Below are 20105 nucleotides of genomic sequence, written 5' to 3' on the forward strand. Positions count from 1 at the left end.
ACCGTTGCGCCACGGGCCGCCAAGATGCTTTAACAAATGCCACATATTCGCCTAAAAATATCCTTAGTGATAGTGAGGGTGCGCTGGCATAAAATAAGTCATCCGTGACGAGATGTATCTACTGCTGTACTGTCAGTTAATTCAACTGTAACTACTGTCCTGGTGTGTTGGTGCTAATGATTACTGCGCTCCTAGTTAACTGTAATGTGATGCAATGAGTGAATATTTTGATGGAAATGATACTTTAATGGAGAACTGTTTTAATGGCAAACAGAGTCATGTCGGGACTTGCAGACACCAGGAGGCAAGTCAGGTGTCTACTCCATTGAACTGCCAGAAACCAGAGAGAAACTGAGAGTGTGGTGTGACATGGACTCTGGCAATGGCGGCTGGCTGGTATGTCTTTGTGTTTGTCAGTGTGTGATGTATGCTCGTTTGTTAGTGTGTTAATCATATGTACTTGTATGTCAGTGAGTGACATTGTCATGTCTAACAAAGTGTGCTGCAATGTCTCAGTTCGATGTGTTTGAGGTGAATGTATTAAATATTGTCCACACTTGGTCTGCATCTGTTTATCATCGGCGTATCATCTAATTTTTTAGCTGACACCTGCCTTGTTCTTTTTTTAAGCTGCTCTTCCCTTACGCCAAGCCAGACAACTCCGCTCCTCGTCTTATTATTGTCTTCTTACTCTTCCTGTCACCAGACAAACAACAGATGGCCACAGGATGTTTAGCTATTGTGTGGCAGAACAATGGAACTCTCTCCCTTTCCATACCCGCCACCTACCCACTATCGAATTCTTTACATGTGCACTGAAAGCAAGTCTCCTCCGTATACATGCCTACTAACTCCCAGTTCCAGAGGGCTAGGCCTTTGTCACACCCTTGACTTAGACGTGTGGGTGTAGACAACTAGTAGACATTTAAAAGACAGAGTTCACGTTTCCAAGGTAACGACCTTGTCTGTCACGGTAAGGTGTTCCAGAGACGCCGTGACGGCTCCGTTGACTTCTACAGGAACTGGACACAATATGAACAGGGCTTTGGTGACATCACTGGGGAGTTCTGGCTGGGTGAGATTTCTGTTTAATCGTTCTCTCACTTTCTTCCTCGTGTTTTCTCCGAAAGGTTCACATAATGCAGTTTGTTTCTTATATCTACATTGTACAAAAGGAAGAAACAAAATATTTTTTAACACTGTTGTAGACGACAAAACAAAGCTTAAGTAAAGACACTTTTCACTAGCTGTGCTGTCGTTACTCATGTTTTGTATCAAAGTAAACTTACTCATTTAGCTATCATCTAGTATGTAAAATGAAAGAGAGATAAACATTAAACCATCTTGTTTCACCTCTGTTCTAAACTTCTGAGTGAGGTTTGTCATACAGTAGGATATTTCTGCCACTTATCGTCTCCACTTTGATTCCATACTTTAGGTTTATCAAGGCTTCACACCCTGACCAAAGGGAGACCCACCCGACTGCGTGTTGACCTTGCCGAGGTTACCGGAGAACGTCACTACGCTGAGTACACGACATTCAGGGTGGACGGTCCTGAGACAAACTACACACTGACCGTGTCCGGCTACTCGGGTGACGCGGGTACGTGTGTCTAGTAAACAATATTCAAATGTAGCAGTAATACTGCTTTACTATTTGTTGTTTTACAGCTTGTGTGTACAACAACCAGCTATGGAAATGATGTGTTAGTAAACGTTTGTGTCGACTCTTATGTTGTCCTTCAGCACATCACTCATGACTGTTATAAAGTCCTTTCAAAACACTCTATTATTACCCCGATGGTCTATCTGTGTGGGTTTTATATCCATTTTACTGGCATAATTGTCAGTCAGTGAGGTAACCACATAGAAATCTGTTTACATACACCACAGCATATCATGAGCGACATCAACAAATCAGCTGATAGAATGAATGGCACGAGATCATCGACATAAATGGGAAGCATGTACCTTCTGTATTTATTTTCTGTGATTCTTTCTTTCTGTTATTTTCATTTGCTTTGTATTCAAGTCAGGGACTACTGCGTATTTAAACAAACGAAATCTTTTATTTTTTATCATAATTTCTTTTATGGTGTGTATGTGTTCGTATGTTTACAGGTGACAGCATGGCGTATCATAACAACCAGAGTTTTTCAACCAAGGACAATGGCAGCTGTGCCTCTGCGTATCACGGCGCCTGGTGGTACAAAGACTGTTACAACTCTAACCTCAACGGCCGATACAAGGCTGACGGGGCCGCGGTTGGTAACGGCATCCACTGGTATCACGCCCACAATGACCATAGGAGCTTCACCTTCAGCGAGATGAAAGTACAACCAGTGTAACACCGCCTTGTCTCCTGTACTCTCACTGCTTACACCCTCAGTCTACTCTACACCACACGTGACACTCGTGATGTCACCTCAGTGCAGATGACTGATCTTCCAATATTTTATAACAGAAACTCAGTGCATCATATTCTCCTTAGTTGTTTTTATATTCATCGACTTGTTAAAAGATTTTAAGATGCAAAACATAACACACCCTATTTTTATTGATGAAGTTAACACATTAACTATCTGTAAAAATGTAATGAACTGTAGTTAAACATAATAGTTACTTTAAACCGTTTAAAGTAGTGTAAGACGGTGTCAAGAGTATAATTGTCAACTGATAGACAAGTATTGATTATATTAGAGATTGTTCATCATAATTTTCTTACTGATGTCAACAATACATGACATAACAAGCATTATATAAAAAAGAACTTTGAAAAAGTTTAGTTGATATATGTTGTGAAGCTTACTCTATCTTTTCTGTATGTATGTATTAAAGCGAAATCAAACAATTCAGAGACCTAAGGCACAAGCCGACCCTTAAGACAAACAATTTTATGCAGAGACTAAATTGATCATTTCAATAAAGCAATGAAAATTATAAGTAATTTTGTTGTTATGTATTTCCACATTTGAGTACATGAAATAACATCCAGATACTGTCACAGACACTCTGTTGTGGACAGCACACACACAAGTCACTGTCAACACACTGCGTTCCACACGTGTTGTGTTTGGATGATGTCCAGAGACGTTCACGCTGAACACACACACTTCCTTGTATAGCAACTTCCGGTACACTTCCTTGATATAGCAAACTTCCGGACACTTCCTTGTATAGCAACTTTCTTGTATAGCAACTTCCTTGTATAGCAACTTCCGGCACACTTCCACTTCCGGGACACTCCTTGTATAGCAACTTCAGGAAAACTTTCTTGTATAACCGTATTGGTAACTACTTGTATACTCTTACACTTTCCAACTTCCGAACAGTAGATGCTGGCTAGGCACACACACCTGACTGCCGACGATACAACTTCAGTAATCAGGAACAGCGGGTGGTGACTGGGTGGGTACTCCGGCTGTTGACTATGCTCTTCGAAAAGTCTTCCTTTTTAGTTACTTCCTTCCTCCTAGGTAATTCCTTCTCCTCCCCTAGATAAGTCCTCAACAGACTGTTTGGATTGTTTTTGCCTGCTACATTTGATTTATTCTTATGTTAGGACTGAGCCAGTGTTGTTTATTCTTCCATAAGTGGTAGCCACAGGAGGGCGCTGTCTGCTTCATGACGTCACCGTACGTGACGCTCAGTCAGGGTGGTATCCTCACACCAGTACAGGGTGGACCCACTACCAGAGAAACTGCCTGCAGTCTCCCGCCTCACGTGGAATGTGCTGAGCCTAACAGTCGGTGTGTGTCGAGTAATGTTTGTGTACTGACGGCTTTGTTTACTTGGAAACTGACTCCTCGTGTCGTGCTGCAGGTAAGTTAGAGCTGACAAACACTTTCTGTTTGCTGCGTTAATTTATGAGCTTTTATTAAAATAGAATTACTTTTTCTGGTTTTGCTCCATCTTTGCCATCGCTCGAGAGTCCTACCTCAAAATTCTCGATCCTATTCATCATCAAGGACTCCGCTTTTGTTTGGGAGCCTACCGCACCACTCCTGTACAGAGTCTCTAGGCAGAAGCTGGGGAGCCTCTACTTTCTCTCCATCGTCTGAAACACATGCTATCCTATAACTAATGTCAGAAACCCTGGATCCCCTAATTTCTATGGGCCTCAGTATCTGCTCTTTATGCGTCTTCCTGTAGCTGAAACCTTTTAAAGATCACTTTACACTTTATTTGTACAACACCTTAACTGTAATGTGATGCAATGAGTGAATATTTTGGAAATGATACATTAATGGAGAACTGTTTTAATGGAGTCATGTCGGGACTTGAAGACAGTAGGAGGCAAGTCAGGTGTCTACTCCATTCAACTACCAGAAATCAGAGCAAAACTGAGAGTCTGGTGTGACATGGACTCTGGCAATGGCGGCTGGCTGGTATGTCTTTGTGTTTGTTAGTGTGTTAATGATATGTTCTTTAAGGTGACCAGACGTTTCGGGGGCGAAAGCGGGACACGTGCCGATGATGGTGTCGTCACCGTCAAAGAACGCCGAAAAAAGTGATTTTTAAAGACAACCGGGACATTTGATGGACTTGCCAGAAAGCCAGAAAGCGGGACATGGGCGTACCGCCAGATGAGCAGGCGGGACACGAGGTCAAAAGCGGGACGTCTGGTCACCTTATATTGCATAATGTTGCGGAGAGAGAGAGAGAAGAAAGAAATAACGATGTGGGTGAGGGAGCGGGTAACGCGAAGGAGTCGCTTAGTGGCATAGTCATCTCCTCTAAAGGAAATATCTTCGGAAGATTCACGGGAGTGTAGATGCTTTTTCCGAATGTCATCTTCCACTTTTAAATTGTTACCTGTCATGCCATTGCCCATAGCACGAACGATTACCGTGAAGGCATTCTAGCCTTATATCTGCTCATGTAATCTGGGTTTGCAGTGTCGAACAGGCTATATGGTTGTTTCTGCAACGATCTGTTTATGTAAAGCCTGTTGGTTACTGAGCACTTGGTGGCGTTTTTTTGAGTAACCGGTGACTATGTACAACCCCTTCACACACATGCATAGCACACACACACTCACACACAGATGCATATTCTTAACTCTTTCCCATTTCTTAGCTCGGACAAAAGCAACAGACTTGAAGGACACAGAGAGTGTGTGTCGTATGCTATAGTCAGAACGAGGGAGTGTCACATCGTACTGTACACATAAACGATAATGGGAAGTAACTGGCAAATCCAACATGATTTAGTGAACCATTTCTTACTTCCCCTGGACCTTACAAATGTCACTGAGACAGTCAAACAAGATCTTTCTTTTACGACAAGAAAACATACCAGCAAAAACAGTTGCCTTGATTTTTACTTCCATAGTCTCACACAGAAAAGTATTTAATTCAATAAAAATGCCTGGGATGCTACTTCTCCAAACAGACTTCAACCTTACCAGGTAGCAAGCAGGGAAGTTTTGTGATGCATACCTATAATTAAAAAAGAAAGGGTCTGTTTATACAGTGCAGCTTGGGCACTACGTCACCCGCTGTTTATACATGCTATCATTTTTCAGTCAGAAGAAAACCCACTGTGAATTTTTGTAGGTTATTCCACAGAATATGGACCTGTTTCACCGCCAACACCAGTAGGTGTAACTACATTGTAGTGGTGTGGTGTGGGGGACAAAACACTCGTTATTTCTTACTCTTTCTAAATAGACATGTGTACAAGACATAACATCGCTCGCGTGCATGTGTATACAACACACACAAACAGTACAGGGGCACCAACCCAGCTCTTGACTAGTGATCTCCCGGGTTGCATGATATGCGATCGGTACATATTAAAGCACACGACATTAAAGAGGTTAATAGGTCTGCAAGCTCTCAGTTGACAGTATTGACAAACACCAATGATGGGGACCGTCCGGCCTGTGAAATCATTGGTTCTGTGGGGCAAGGTAACCGTGGGAGGAAATAGAAATTCATGAAATCTTGAAATCATGGCTAAACTGTCGCGTGTCGGCGAATGTGTTGTAGTCCGTGTTTCTTTTCCGGACTGTGCTGGCCTGTCAGTAAGTGTGTGCGCGCGGATGAGGGGATCAAGGGACAGTTCACACAGCCCTTGTGTAACCCTATCTGTCAGTGCCGGACGTATGGGGCGGTGGTATACCGTGGCCCCCGTAGCCGATGTTTTTCACCTCTATCGTTCGACTTGTACTTGTCTTCCCTCTTCTCCGTATTCTGCTTGGTTGTTTTTTTTTTTTTTTTTTTTTATTCTTCGTGCTTCACGTTTCATCTCCTTCGAGCTGTCCGCCATTGCATCAACCGTCCACCCTGCACCCTCGTCACTGCATCGGCTTGTGAACTCGTGACCCCGCTGCGCGAGGGGTTGGGACCGGCGACCAGAGGGTCACGTGACCAGCGGTCTACCAACGTCTCGTGTCTGGACAAGAGGAAGGAGGAGGTACAGCTGGGGGAAAGGAGAGGGTGGTAGGGTTCGGCGTTGGAGCGGCACGCATGGTCGCGGACACTTTGAGCGGGCAGTTGATCTGCCACCCCGCAGTACGTGCGGGTGGTGTGTCTTCTTGTGACTCGTTTATGCACAGGGCAACTGTTTTTTTTTTCTTTCTCTATTCTTGTTTGTTTGATTATTTACTCTAGCCTATTGTTTTTATGAGTATTTGAATGTTTTGATACTTGCGTCCTATTAGTGTTATTTTATGTGGCTTATTACCGCTGTGTATATCGTATTGATCGTAACACCAGGTGAGGTCGACAGTTCACATACGTGTGGTCATCAGGTGTCGCTGGCAGTGAAGTCAATGGACAAGGGCTAAATGAGTGTTAACGAGACGAGACACAAACACGATTATAAAGTCTATCGTCTGCACAATAAAACAAGGTGCGGACAACAATTCACATGCGTATGTCGATCAGGTTTCTCTGGCAGTGAAGAAACTGCACAAGGACTAAATGAGCTTTGTCCATTTTCTTTGCCGTCAGCAAAACCTGATCGTCATACGTAGGTCAACCGTCGTCCACAATTTGTTTTATTGTCCAGATGATAGACACAGCGATAATACACTCTGTCTCTTACAAAACTTTCTCCGGGTGCTGCCCCTTTCGAAGTCTTGGACGAAAATTACACAAATAAAGAAAACGCACATAAGTATTCCCGTGAATATATCACACTCTTGTAACATGTTTTGTCAGCCATTCACATCACAGCACCCAGGAAAACCTTCAATCCGCCTGTCCTGGTCTTGCATACAACCCTCTAAAAATTCTCTTTACTCATTCGTGATCTAAAGAAAAAAGAATTATTTGCTCAAGTGCAGCTTCAAATATTGTACGATATGTGATGTGGACTTTGTCCTTAATCGTCATGCGAAAGGGAAAATATTTGATGCCCCATCTTTAACTGGAAGAAAATGAACTTAATCAACAGATGGTTTTTTTTTTTATTAGCTGATGCTAACAAATCTTTAATTTCTAATTATCTACAGCAATCAAAATAAAATGGATCTCTCATCGGTTTGCAGCGCTCGCCCATCACGTGCAGTAAATGACTCATTGGCTGAAGGCTCGGTACAAATGGTATTTAAGAAAGTGAATCCCGACGATCACCTGTGTGAGACTGTGGCGCCTCCTACGACATATGGTGAGTTGACAGGTGAAAATGTGAAGAACTGTTAAGAAATTAAGTTAGCAGACGTGATGTGTGTTACAATGTACAACCTAAGGTGCAAGACACAGCCACCCATCATCTTGATTTACACCCTGCACTTCACCTGTCCGAGACCCGTGCAGCTCTACACCTTTTGAACCCTGGGAAAGTCAGTTATTGGCCCCCCTTCTCCCTCCTGACAATACATGCACCGCTATGTGACCTTCCCCGGGATAGGGGAGATAGGTTTGTGCAAAGGCGGCGTTAGGGTAATGGAGTTCGTGTATCAATATCCCTATTGATAAGATGCCATAAGCACTGATTTATACACAGTTAGACGGGCGAATTTGACTTTGAAGAAGTATAATTTAAAGAGCCCCTCTCAGCATTTTTCCATTTAACACACAATATATTTTAAGTTGACAAACTCATGAAGATGACCTCGGGACTGAAGCGCGGGACACCTTCGAGATCGAGGCCTTCGGCGGCCGCCGCTGGGTTTGTGGCACCCTAACTACCGCCATATTTTTGCTCTTTTGTGACAGTGTACATTTCTCCTTCTTCATCCTTTTTGTTTTTCTCGTTTTGCTAGTTTTTATAGAATTTTTTTTGTTACCGTTGAAGTTCATGTTCTTCATAGTAATGTGACAAGACTAATAGCTGTAAGAATTTCAACTTTAATTTTATATTATTAATAATAGTTTGTATAATTCAGTCACTACACAAATTGTACATTATGTGTACAAGACTTGGAGCCTGTGTTTAATCAGAAGAAATAAAATCGTAGACAAATGTTTAACAAACCTCTGTTTACCATTGTCCTTACAGGTGGTTAACATGTTGACAACAATGATTTTACCCTTCATACTTCTTTCTATGGCCTCTTGTCTTGAAGCCGTGAACAATGGAAGGTATGTCATGTGTGTCAAGGGTGATAATAGCAAACACAAATATGTTGTCTGACATGCTGATAATGTGTTACTGGTGTAGCTGAATGTTGTGTACAGCACATTGAACTTGTAGGTTAGGATACATCCACTACATACTGGTACACGTCATCTTTAGAGTAAATATTTTAAAGACTACTTTTACGATTGGGCATTATATTTCTACAGTTTCTAAATAGCAGACATTGTGTCAATCAAAAAAATAGTTTGTAACATTACCGCAAATAAAATTAAATTATCAAATTTGTTACATGTTCTATTAACATTTCTATATAGTGTTTCCTTTAGACAATTTGCTTTTTTCATATACTAGTAACTAATCATCCTTTATTGATCACTGTAAATAGTTTGTTTATATCGTTCTAGTTACTAGTCGGGTGTATATTGCTAATTTTATCACTGCAGCGGACTATTGAATTCTAAGAAAACAATAAAATGTGTTAATTTCAAAGAGAAAATTAGAACGGATTTAAATTAGCTGCTACATTACTTTAACAACGTTTGTCACTTCTCTTCCTTTTCACACACACACACAGCATAGACTAGGACATACAAACACAAATACTTTAAAATTTTTAAATCTCTTTTCCACATGTTTAACATATCAGACTGACAAGCTCCCACAGAAATTTAGTGAGACAGGCAGTCACACACCTTATGATATCATTGTCACTGACACTCTGATGACAGTCCATGATGAACTCTTCCTGCAGTGTCCCCAAAGCACAAGTGATGCTACAGTTGCGAGAAACTGACTCCTCGCATCCTGCTGTAGGTAAGTTAGAGCACACATACACTTTCTATTTGCTGCGTTATTTTACGAGCTTTTCTTAAAATAGAATTACTTTCCTGCTTTCGCTCCATCTTTGGCATCGCTTGAGAGTCCTTTCTCAAAATTTTTGATGCTATTCATCATCAAGGACTCGCATTTGTTTGGGAGCCTTTCGCACCACTCCTGCACAAAGTCTGTACGCAGAAGCTGGGGAGCCTCTACTTTCTCTCCTTCGCCTGAAACACATGCTATCGTTTGTCTGTCGTTTGAAAGCTCATGTTAGAAACACTGGATCCCCGGATTTTTATGCGCCTCATCGTGCTTCCTTCCTACTACAACACTCCCTGTAGCTCTTTTAAGCTCCTGTCACTCACCCCAGGCTACTTTGAAGACAAATAGATAAGGACTCTAGAGAGTCCTAGCTGCGGTAGCCTTGTAAATATATACATATTTTTTCTTAACCATCACTTTTGTATGTATCCACTTTCTTTATGTTTACGACAATTTTTTTTTATAATTCTTAATTACTTTTTTTACGTAGTTAATTTTTTTTCTTGTAAAGGGCTAAATGGAAAAAAAAATTTCTTACTTATTTTGCCTCTCGTAAATAAAGAAATGTCATTTTCATTGTCATTGTCATTGTTATTATTATTGTCTACTAGCTGCCGGAGTAGATATCCAACAGGTAGAGCCTCTCCCTCTACTAACAGCTCCTCCTTGAACTCTTCCTGTTTCAGTGATATTCGTCTCTATCTTACATCCTTTATGAAAATGGGACACTGTCATGTGATAACTAGCAATAGAGGTATAGTGTGGGTTTACATGTCTGTTCTATTCACGAGATGGGCGTAAGCGCGTACAAACAACCCTTATACAGCATGCTCACATTCACCTCAAAGACCCTTTATTGCTAAGGGAAACCAATTTTGTTTTCGTTTTTTTTTTATTTTCTCTCGTTTTCTGTGGTCCGATTACACAAATTTTGATAAAAGAACGAATAACATTGCACTAATATAATAGGTTTTGTTTCGGTCTTTTATGATTCGGTCTCAATCAGTGGCTGGTCTAAATAACCGGATTCCAAGTTACTTCTTAAAGAGACATCCCATGTCCTGTACTTCTATAGCCTACTCCGTGTCATCAGCTAGTCATTGCGTTTTCACCTGTTATTTTCACTTAATCCTAGAGCTTGCATTACTTCAATACCTACAACGTAGAGTTAATCTTTCTACAAATAAATTTTAAAAAATACGGCTCTGTTTCTTGTAGGATTTATTAATATAAACTTAAGAAACGAGCCATGTGGACGCACCACTTCATCTACATGTCAGATGCGCTTCTCCTTGAATTAAAATAATGCTCTTAGGTCAGCACCGGCCATTACCAAAACTGTGATCAACCTGCACAATCTCTGTACAGATAAAGTTTTGGTTCCAACGCACCTAAAACAAGAAAAGATAATCCCAAAACATAAATCAGGTGATCCAAGTTACCGTACAAACTACTGTCCAATCTCAATCCTATCAACTCTCTCAAAGCCCTTTGAAAGGCACATCCACAAGAACCTCCTAATCGACTTAATGTATGAACTCCTCCACACAAACTAATCCGACTTTAGACCATGTCCCTCTTTCCACACTGCACTTATATCAGGCTGGAACAATGGCTAAATAATGTTAATGACAAACATTTTTCTTCTGCCTTTTTTGTTGACTCTGCCAACGCTTTTGATGATTCAGATCATAATCTGCTTATCAAACACCTTAAATTATATAAACTAAGTGGGCACAGCACTAAACTCCTTTACTCCTTTCTTGATAATCGAACTCAGAGAGTCGCTGTAAACAACCAACTGTCTGATGCTCTTGAAGTTAAATTCGCTGTTCCTCAAAGCTCAGTATTAGGACCTCTGCTTTTGTCCATATATAAAAGTAATTCTGGAGTGCTATTCAAGTAACAGTGTCAGTATATTAATCATGGCAGTATTTCCAGTATTCAGCTACTTTTCAATTGATGTCATCTATACTAGAGTACTCAGTATGGTGTCAGGAAAAGAATTTTTCTCAAATAATAATGTCAGCACCTAAGTACTCTACATAGCCTGTTTCATTAAATTATTGGTGCCCAGGGTCTTACTGAAACTAAAACCTTTTAAAGATCACTTTACACTTTATTTGTACAACACCTTAACTGTACTGTCATGCAATGAGTGAATATTTTGATGGAAATGATAGATTAATGGAGAACTGTTTTAATGGCAAACAGAGTCATGTCTGGACTTGCAGACAACAGGAGGTAAGTCAGGTGTCTACTCCATTCAACTGCCAGAAACGAGAGAGAAACTGAGAGTCTGGTGTGACATGGACTCTGGCAATGGCGGCTGGCTGGTATGTCTATGTGTTTGTCAGTGTGTCATGAATGCTAACTAATGTTAGTATGTTAATCATATGTTCTTGTATATCAGTGAACAAAGTGCGCTGTAATGTCTCAGACAGTTCGATGTATTTCAGGTGAATGTATTAAATGTTGTCCAGACTTGATATGTATGTGTTTATCATCGTCTTATGTTCTAATTTTTTTTTAGCTTACACCTGTCTTGTTCTTTTTTTAAACTGTTCTTTCCTTACATCCAAGTCAGACAACTCCGCTCCTAACTCCCAGTCCCATAGGGCTAGGCCTTTGTCACATCCTTGTCTTAGACGTGTTCAGTGACTTTGTGGGTGTAGACAACTAGTAGACAGAGTTCACGTTTCCAAGGTAACGACCTTGTCTGTCACGGTCAGGTGTTCCAGAGACGCCGTGACGGCTCCGTTGACTTCTACAGGAACTGGACACAGTATGAACAGGGCTTTGGTGACATCACCGGGGAGTTCTGGCTGGGTGAGATTTCTGTTTAATCTTACTCTCACTGTCTTCCTCTTGTTTTCTCCGAAAGGTTCACAAACTTGCTTGTTTCTTATATCTACTTTTTTGCAAAAGCAAGAAAGAAAATATTTTTTTAACACCGTTGAAGACGACAAAAGAAATCTTAAGTAAAGACACTTTTTTATAACTAGCTGTACTATCGTTACTCATGTTTTGTATCAATGTAAACTTACACATAAAGCTAGTATGTAAAATGAAAGAGAGATAAACAATAAACCATCTTGTGTCACCTCTATTCTAAACTTCTGAGTGAGGTTTGTTACACAGTAGGATATTTCGTCTTCACTTTGATTCCATACTTTAGGTTTATCAAGACTTCACACACTGACCAAAGGGAGACCCACCCGACTGCGTGTAGACCTTGGAGAAGTGGGTGGACATCGTCACTACGCTGAGTACTCGACATTCAGTGTGGACGGTCCTGAGACAAACTACAGACTGACCGTGGCCTTCTACTGTGGTAACGCGGGTACGTGTGTCTGGTAAACAATATTCAAATGTAGCAGTAATACTGCTAACCATTTGTTGTTTTACAGCTTGTGTGTACAACAGCCAGCTATGGAAATGATGTGTTAATAAACGTTTGTGTTGACTCTTATGTTGTCCTTCACCACATCACACATGACTGTTATAAAGTCCTTTCAAACCTCCTTGTTATTAGACCGATGGTCTTATCTGTGTTGGTTTAATATTCATGCTACTGGTTTATTTGTCTGTCAGTGAGGATAGAACATAGATAGAAATCTGTTTATATACAGCACAATATATGATGAGCGACATCAACAAATCAGCTGATAGAATAAATTGAACGAGATTATCGACATAAATGGGAAACTTGTACCTTCTATATTTATTTTATTTTTTTTTTTTTATTTATTTTCTGTGATTGTTTCTTTCTCTTGTTTTCATTTGTGTTCCATTCCAGTCAGGGACTTCTGCGTAATTAAACCAACGAAATCTTTTATTTCTTTATTAGAACCTTAAAACTAATTTCTCTCATGGTCTGTATGAGCGCGTTTGTTTACAGGTGACAGCTTGCATCATCACAACAAACAGAGTTTTTCAACCTATGACCGTGACAACGACGAGGCATATTTCAACTGTGCCGCTGCCTTACCCGGCGCCTGGTGGTACAAAGATTGTTACAAGTCTAACCTCAACGGCCGATACCAGGCTGACCCGGGCTCGCATGATCTCGGCATCCACTGGCTTCACGCCCACCATGACTGGAGGAGCTTCACCTTCAGCGAGATGAAAGTGCAACCATGTGTAAAATCGCCTTGTCTACTGTACTATCAACGCTCACACCCTTAGTCTACAACACCTTTCACTCGTGATGTCACCTCAGTGGCGATGACTGATCTTTAAATATTTTATAATAGAAACTCAGTGCATCATATTCTCCCTTAGTTGTTTTTATATTGATCGTATTGCTAAACATTTCTAACACGCAAACCATAACACGTCTTATTTGTATTGATGAAGTAAACACATTAACTGTCTGTAAAAATGTAATGAACTGTAGTTAGACATAATAGTTTAAACAATTTAAAGTAGTGTAATACGGTGTCAAAAGTATAATTGTCAACTGATAGTTTCATTTTTCGAATAATACAAAAGTGTTGTTTATCTTAAAGATTGTTCCTCATAATTTTCTGACTGATGACAACTATACCTGACACAATTTGCATTATATGAAAAAGAATTTTGAAAAAGTTTTTTTTTTTTTTTTCATGTGAAGCTTACTCTATCTTTTCTTTAATGTATTAAAGCGAAATCGTACACTTTGTCAGACCTAAGACCTAAGCCGACTCTTCAGATAAACAATTTATTGCAAAGAATGAATTGGTATGTTCAATAAAGTAATGAAAATTATAATTTGTTTTGTTGCTATGTATTTCCACATTTGAGTACATGAAATAACATCCAGATACTGTCACAGACACTCTGTTGTGGACAGCACACACACAAGTCACTGTCAACACACTGCGTTCCACACGTGTTCTGTTTGGATGATGTCCCAGAGACGTTCACGCTGAACACACACACTTCCTTGTATAGCAACTTCCGGTACACTTCCTTGTATAGCAACTTCCGGTACACTTCCTTGTATAGCAACTTCCGGGACACTTCCTTGTATAGCAACTTCCGGGACACTTCCTTGTATAGCAACTTCCGGGACACTTCCTTGTATAGCAACTTCCGGGACACTTCCTTGTATAGCAACTTCTGTGACACTTCCTTGTATAGCAACTTCCGGAAAACTTTCTTGTATAGCAACTTCCGGGAAACTTTCTTGTATAACCGTATTGGCAGGGCCGTGCTTAGGGGCAGGCGGACGAGGCATCTGCCTAGGGCCCCGCGCTTCAAGGGGCCCCGCGCTTTTGATTGATATGTGACTTTAGATCCCAACTAAAACCGTGTGATCGTTGCGTGAGGGCCCCGCACATCCCCTTTGCCTCGGGCCCCGCGGGGGCTAAGAACTGGCCTGCGTATTGGTAACTACTTGTATACTCATGCTCTTTCCAACTTCCGAACAGTAGATGCTGGCTAGGCAGACACACCTGACCGCAGATGATACTACTTCAGTAATCAGGAATAGCCCCTGTCTGGGCCAGGAACATCAATTTCTGCGTTGACATCACGTGCAACAATGTGAAAGAATGCGTGCAGGCCAACAGATGGACACAACCCTACCTTGATGTCTCTGATAGAGGATCTTGTAGCATGAGCTGGGGCTTAAAGATAAATCAAGTCTTTCGATGATCTGTAAAGTTGTGCTTCGTCTTGACAAACAATGACCAGCTATTCGCATCACTGTACCGTTGCATGTCCCGCCCGCCAGTATATATACTATATATATACAGTATTGGGTAAAACTGAGTTAACTATATTAGTCCGGCCCTCATATCCATCCCAATTTCTCATGCGGCCCCTTGGGAAAATTAATTGCCCACCCCTGCAATAGATGCAGAGAATAAAAAAAAAATCCCTTGTATTTTTAAAGAGTGGGTGTCTCTATTTTGTTTCTTCATTCATAGAATACCTGAAAGCTCATAAACACAAAGATGACGATACATTATACTTCATGTGAAGAAAGACAAAACTTTGTCTTTCCTTCGTCTAGGAAGGTGGTGTCCCTCATTCGCTTCTCATGATGGTTGGTCTCAGAACTAAATCATGCAGTACTGACGATGAAATTTGTCCGATAACTTTAGGATAAATAAGGAAACTAATGACTAAAAAAGCTGCTATGAGTCACGACGCTGAAAGTGTTACTTTGTAATGAAGAAAACAGGTTTTAAAACTTTACTTGATATGCTGACCACCATGGGGTTTGATCAACTTTAGTTGATCTTGAAACATAACAAAATACCTGATTGGTTGATTTTTTCGGGGAATTGAAGGGAAGTAATCCATAGTAGAACAATTCCTAAATGTTCTTGTGTTCTCTCCCTTATGTACTCATTCATTTACACACAGAATTACAACCTCACACTCGACTGGTGGCTACATAGCTGTGTGCGGCGCGGTTACTGGCAGTAGGATGCTGCTGTTATTAATAAAATAATTAAATCATTAACATTGTCATGCACTGCTGTAGTTGTAGTCATCTACCAAAATAAAGAAAAAAAATAATGGCAAAATATCTCTTATGTCAAGCGAGCCTAGTGAACACCAATATTTGAGACTGTCAGTTTTTTGTTTTAGTCTGCTTACTGTTGTTGGTCGTAAGGTTTTATTTGTTTGCGTTGATTTTTATACCATACACTGACAATGCTTTTTCAATGCAAAACGAGCAACTTGTTCTTGTTCTTCACGAGAGTTCTTTTCAAAGCCAGCGCAAACCACACACACACCTTCATATAATAAACATTGCCTAAAACTCACTTGATCCTCGATGGACTGTAACAGCTTTTCGTCTGCATTAGTGAATACCGTCTTCTTCTTGAGGTTTGATGTTTGCGTGAATAGATTGTTTAATTCTGTTTGACTGTCTGTCCAGGTGTTCAAACGGATGTACGTCATTCGGTCAAGATCGGCGGCCTTCGCTTGCAGAAAGTAGTTCTTCACGGCGAGTTCCATAGCTGCTCTCCTAGAAGGGTCTCTGCATTGTAGAATGCACATTGTTTGGTGAATTCATACTAGAGGGCTCGTGAAGGATTCAAAGAATAATGTATGGAGTAAACATTACCTGGAAGTACATGACAATAATACTTGCAAAATTGTTCTTTCTTAAAATGAATTTTGTAGGTTTGTTTTCCTTTTTCTTGTTGTCCTCTAATTTTCGAGAAGACAGAAATCGATGTACTGACTAACATTGTACCCATGTGATCAAACTGCTGATAGTCCTCAGTGTCCCTGACTTGAAGTATGGCCAGAGAGCTTAGATAAAGAGAGGGTTCACTCTTGACCGCAGTGAAAACTCCTCGGTTAGAGTTATCTTTCGTAACGTGATGACATGGCACAAGCAAGCAAAGGCGATCGTCTGAGGCAAGCTGGACAATTTTGTTCTGCAATTAACTGTCAGAACGCCAGGTTTAAATTAACCTCAACAGAAAAACGTTTCCACAATTTCCCAAAGGACGAAGAGAGGCAAGCTAGGAATTTATTCTCAAATTACGATCCATAAGTGTACTGTAGTTGAGAGCAGTCTACTACAACGCGTTTGCTCGATTTCTATGATTATTAAAACGACTTTACTGATTATACAGTGAAACTGTGTGATGAATTCTCACTTATCTGATTCCAAACCTATTTAAATTTGTTATAGTATTATCATTTAAGGCATTCGTCACTGGGGTGAGGTGTTATACAAAATATTTGTTATTAATATATTGAAAAAATTATTACTACAGGTGCAAAATATCGATGAATTTTACAAGAAGAAAAGATGTTGACCATCGTACAGCATCTGATGTGTATGGAAAAGGCTACTGTCATTGTTCTGATAATTTCGAGGAAAGTCAGTAAACTGTCCAACCCCCCAAAAAAGACTTGTCTGGAATGCTGTACCCACAGTTGTCTCCATTCCAAATCCACCATTCAATGTTGATAACTTATAATTATTAGTTGGGGGTGGAAGTGTGAATGAGAGAAACTGTATACAGCCGCGGCATTTTGGGGGGTGGCATATGGGGCGGCGTTAGGAATACGCGGGGCCTGGGGCCGGGGTAATGGAGTACGTGTATCAACATCCCTATTGCTATCATGCCGGAAGCACTGATTTATATACAGTTAGATAGGCTGGATCAATCTCGCGAAATAACGCACGAATTTATTGTTTTAATTGTTCGTAACCTTTCCCACCATTTGTGACAGTGGCGGTTTTTTCTTAAAGCGAAATAATATGGTGACGACAACTTAATAAACTGCTTGTTGTTATTGTCGGGTTTAACGTGAAGACATGGATTCAATAATTTGCTTAATTACAACTTAGAAGTGTTTTCTGAACGTCAATTTTTTTGTCACAACTTGCTTAACACAGCTAGTAATAAGTCATAAAAATGACCTCGGGGCTGAAGCCCGGGGTCCCTTCCAGACCGGGGCCTGGGGTGGACGCCCCATTTGCCACCCCCAAACGCCGCCGGTGCTAACGCCGCCTCTGCCTGTATAGATACATTTTTTTTTTCAAAGCCATATTCTAATCTTTTCAAGTGTATGTTAGGATGGCATTTGTGTTGGCCGGGTCGCGGCGCATGTGCAGCGCACCCGTTTTTTCCCCCAATGGATTTGTGTGTTTTAGGACCGCGCTTTGATGGCGCTATACTTGTACTAGAATATTTCTCTAGAAACTGTGCAGTTTTGGGAGAGCCGTTTGTTGATTAGATGGATTGTTTTTTTCTCTACAGGCTTTTGCAATTTGTACTTGTTTTGCATCTTCTCCGTATTCTCCTTATTCGACATATGCTACTTGTCTTTTTTTTTTAATTTTTTGTCCTTGACATTTCATCTCCTTCGAGCTGTCGCCGTTGCATCAACCGTCAACCCTGCACCCTCGTCACTGCATCGACGTGTGAACTCGTGACCCCGCTGCGCGAACGTGCGGCCAGCCTTATGTGGAGCAGCCAGGGTTAGGACCGGCGAGCAGAGGGTCACGTGACCATCGGTCTACCCACGTCTCCTACCTTGACAAGAGGAAGTAAGAGTGGGGGGCAGGTGGGGGAGAGGTAGAGGGCGGTAGGGTAGCTTTCGAGCGGCACGCATGGCCGCGGACACTTTGAGCGGGCAGTTGATCTGCCACCCCGCAGTACGTGCGGGTGGTGTGTCTTCCTGTTATTTGTGACTCGCTTGTGCACGGGGCAACTGTTTTATTTATTTTTGTTTTCTTTCACTATTTTTGTTTGTTTGATTATTTACTCTAGTCTATATTTGTTTTTATGAGTGTTCGAATGTTTTGATACTTGCGTCCTATTAGTGTTATTTTATGTGGTTAATAAATAAGTTTGTTTTGTTGCGTGAATGCTGTCACTGTCATTTCTGTGTGTGGTCTGCGCTCAACTGCGGTTCGATTGGCACGTCGCTGGCCGTCTCCGTCCGAGAGAGAGGTTGCGCGTTCTTTACCAGCTGTTGAGAGCGGTTTCGAGCCGGCGGCCGATGACCTCGGCGGTCACGAGACATAAACAATTGCGTGTTAAGTGAGTCATCAGAATAAGTGGGGAAATATTGAGGACAAACAGGACACAGAGGACCACATGACGGGTAATACCTGTCCTCTTTTAGTTGGTTACCTGTGTCACGTGCTTCAATGTCTGATATGGAACGCTCGTCAAGTTATGTTCCACGCATGCGCATCAACACTAAATTATTACCGCTGTGTATATCGTCTTGACCGTAACACGAGGTGAGGTCGACAGTTCACATACGTGTGGTCATCAGGTGTCGCTGGCAGTGAAGTCAATGGACAAGGGCTAAATGAGTGTTAACGAGACGAGACACAAACACGATTATAAAGTCTATCGTCTGCACAATAAAACAAGGTGCGGACAACAATTCACATGCGTATGTCGATCAGGTTTCTCTGTTAGTGAAGAAACTGCACAAGGACTAAATGAGCTTTGTCCATTTTCTTTGCCATCAGCAAAACCTGATCGTCATACGTAGGTCAACCGTCGTCCACAATTTGTTTTATTGTCCATATGATAGACACAGCGATAATAAACTATACAAAAATATATAAAAATATACAAAACTTTCTCCGGATGCTGCCCCTTTCGAGGTCTTGCATGATTATAACACGAAAACTACACAAATTAAGTAAACGCCCATAAGTTTTCCCGTGAGTATATCACACTCTTGTAACATGTTTGTTCAGCCATTCACAACACAGCACCAAGGAAAACATTCATATCGCATGTCCTGGTCTTGCATACAACCCCTAAAAATATTCTTTACTCATCTGTGATCTTCTCAATGTCTATCAGCATTGCCTCTTCACGACGACGATATGTCAAAGAAAAAAGAATTATTTGTTCATGTGCTGCTACAAATATTGTACGATATGTGATGTGGACTTTGTCCTTAATCGTCATGCAAAAGGGAAAATATTTGTTGCCCCAGCTTTAACTGCAAGAAAATGAACTTAATCAGCAGATGTTTTTTTATCAGCTGCTGCGAACGTATCTTCAATTTTTCATTATCTACAGCAATAAAAATAAAATGGATCTCAGATCGGTTTGCAGCGCTCGCCCATCACGTGCAGTAAATGACTCATTGGCTGAAGGCTCGGTACAAATGGTATTTAAGAAAGTGAGTCTCGACGATCACCTGTGTGAGACTGTGGCGCCTCCTACGACATATGGTGAGTTGACAGGTGTAAATGTTAAGAACTGTTAAGA

General features: G+C 41.0%; 1 protein-coding gene across 1 annotated transcript in view; it reads left to right on the plus strand.

Moving 5' to 3' along the window:
• Positions 1 to 14498, plus strand: part of LOC112567528 — a 245769-nt gene extending 231271 nt beyond the window's left edge. The window contains exons 7-17 of the mRNA XM_025244223.1: positions 275 to 396; positions 979 to 1075; positions 1439 to 1603; positions 2122 to 2345; positions 7591 to 7617; positions 8452 to 8534; positions 9284 to 9345; positions 11608 to 11729; positions 12126 to 12222; positions 12572 to 12736; positions 13295 to 14498. Of these exons, the coding sequence (XP_025100008.1) occupies positions 275 to 396; positions 979 to 1075; positions 1439 to 1603; positions 2122 to 2345; positions 7591 to 7617; positions 8452 to 8534; positions 9284 to 9345; positions 11608 to 11729; positions 12126 to 12222; positions 12572 to 12736; positions 13295 to 13581 (1451 nt within the window). The 3' untranslated portion in view covers positions 13582 to 14498. The remainder of the gene's footprint in view (positions 1 to 274; positions 397 to 978; positions 1076 to 1438; positions 1604 to 2121; positions 2346 to 7590; positions 7618 to 8451; positions 8535 to 9283; positions 9346 to 11607; positions 11730 to 12125; positions 12223 to 12571; positions 12737 to 13294) is intronic.
• The last annotated feature ends 5607 nt before the right edge of the window (positions 14499 to 20105 follow it).

This window comes from Pomacea canaliculata, linkage group LG7 (assembly GCF_003073045.1).
Source record: "Pomacea canaliculata isolate SZHN2017 linkage group LG7, ASM307304v1, whole genome shotgun sequence".
Lineage (NCBI taxonomy): Eukaryota > Metazoa > Mollusca > Gastropoda > Architaenioglossa > Ampullariidae > Pomacea > Pomacea canaliculata.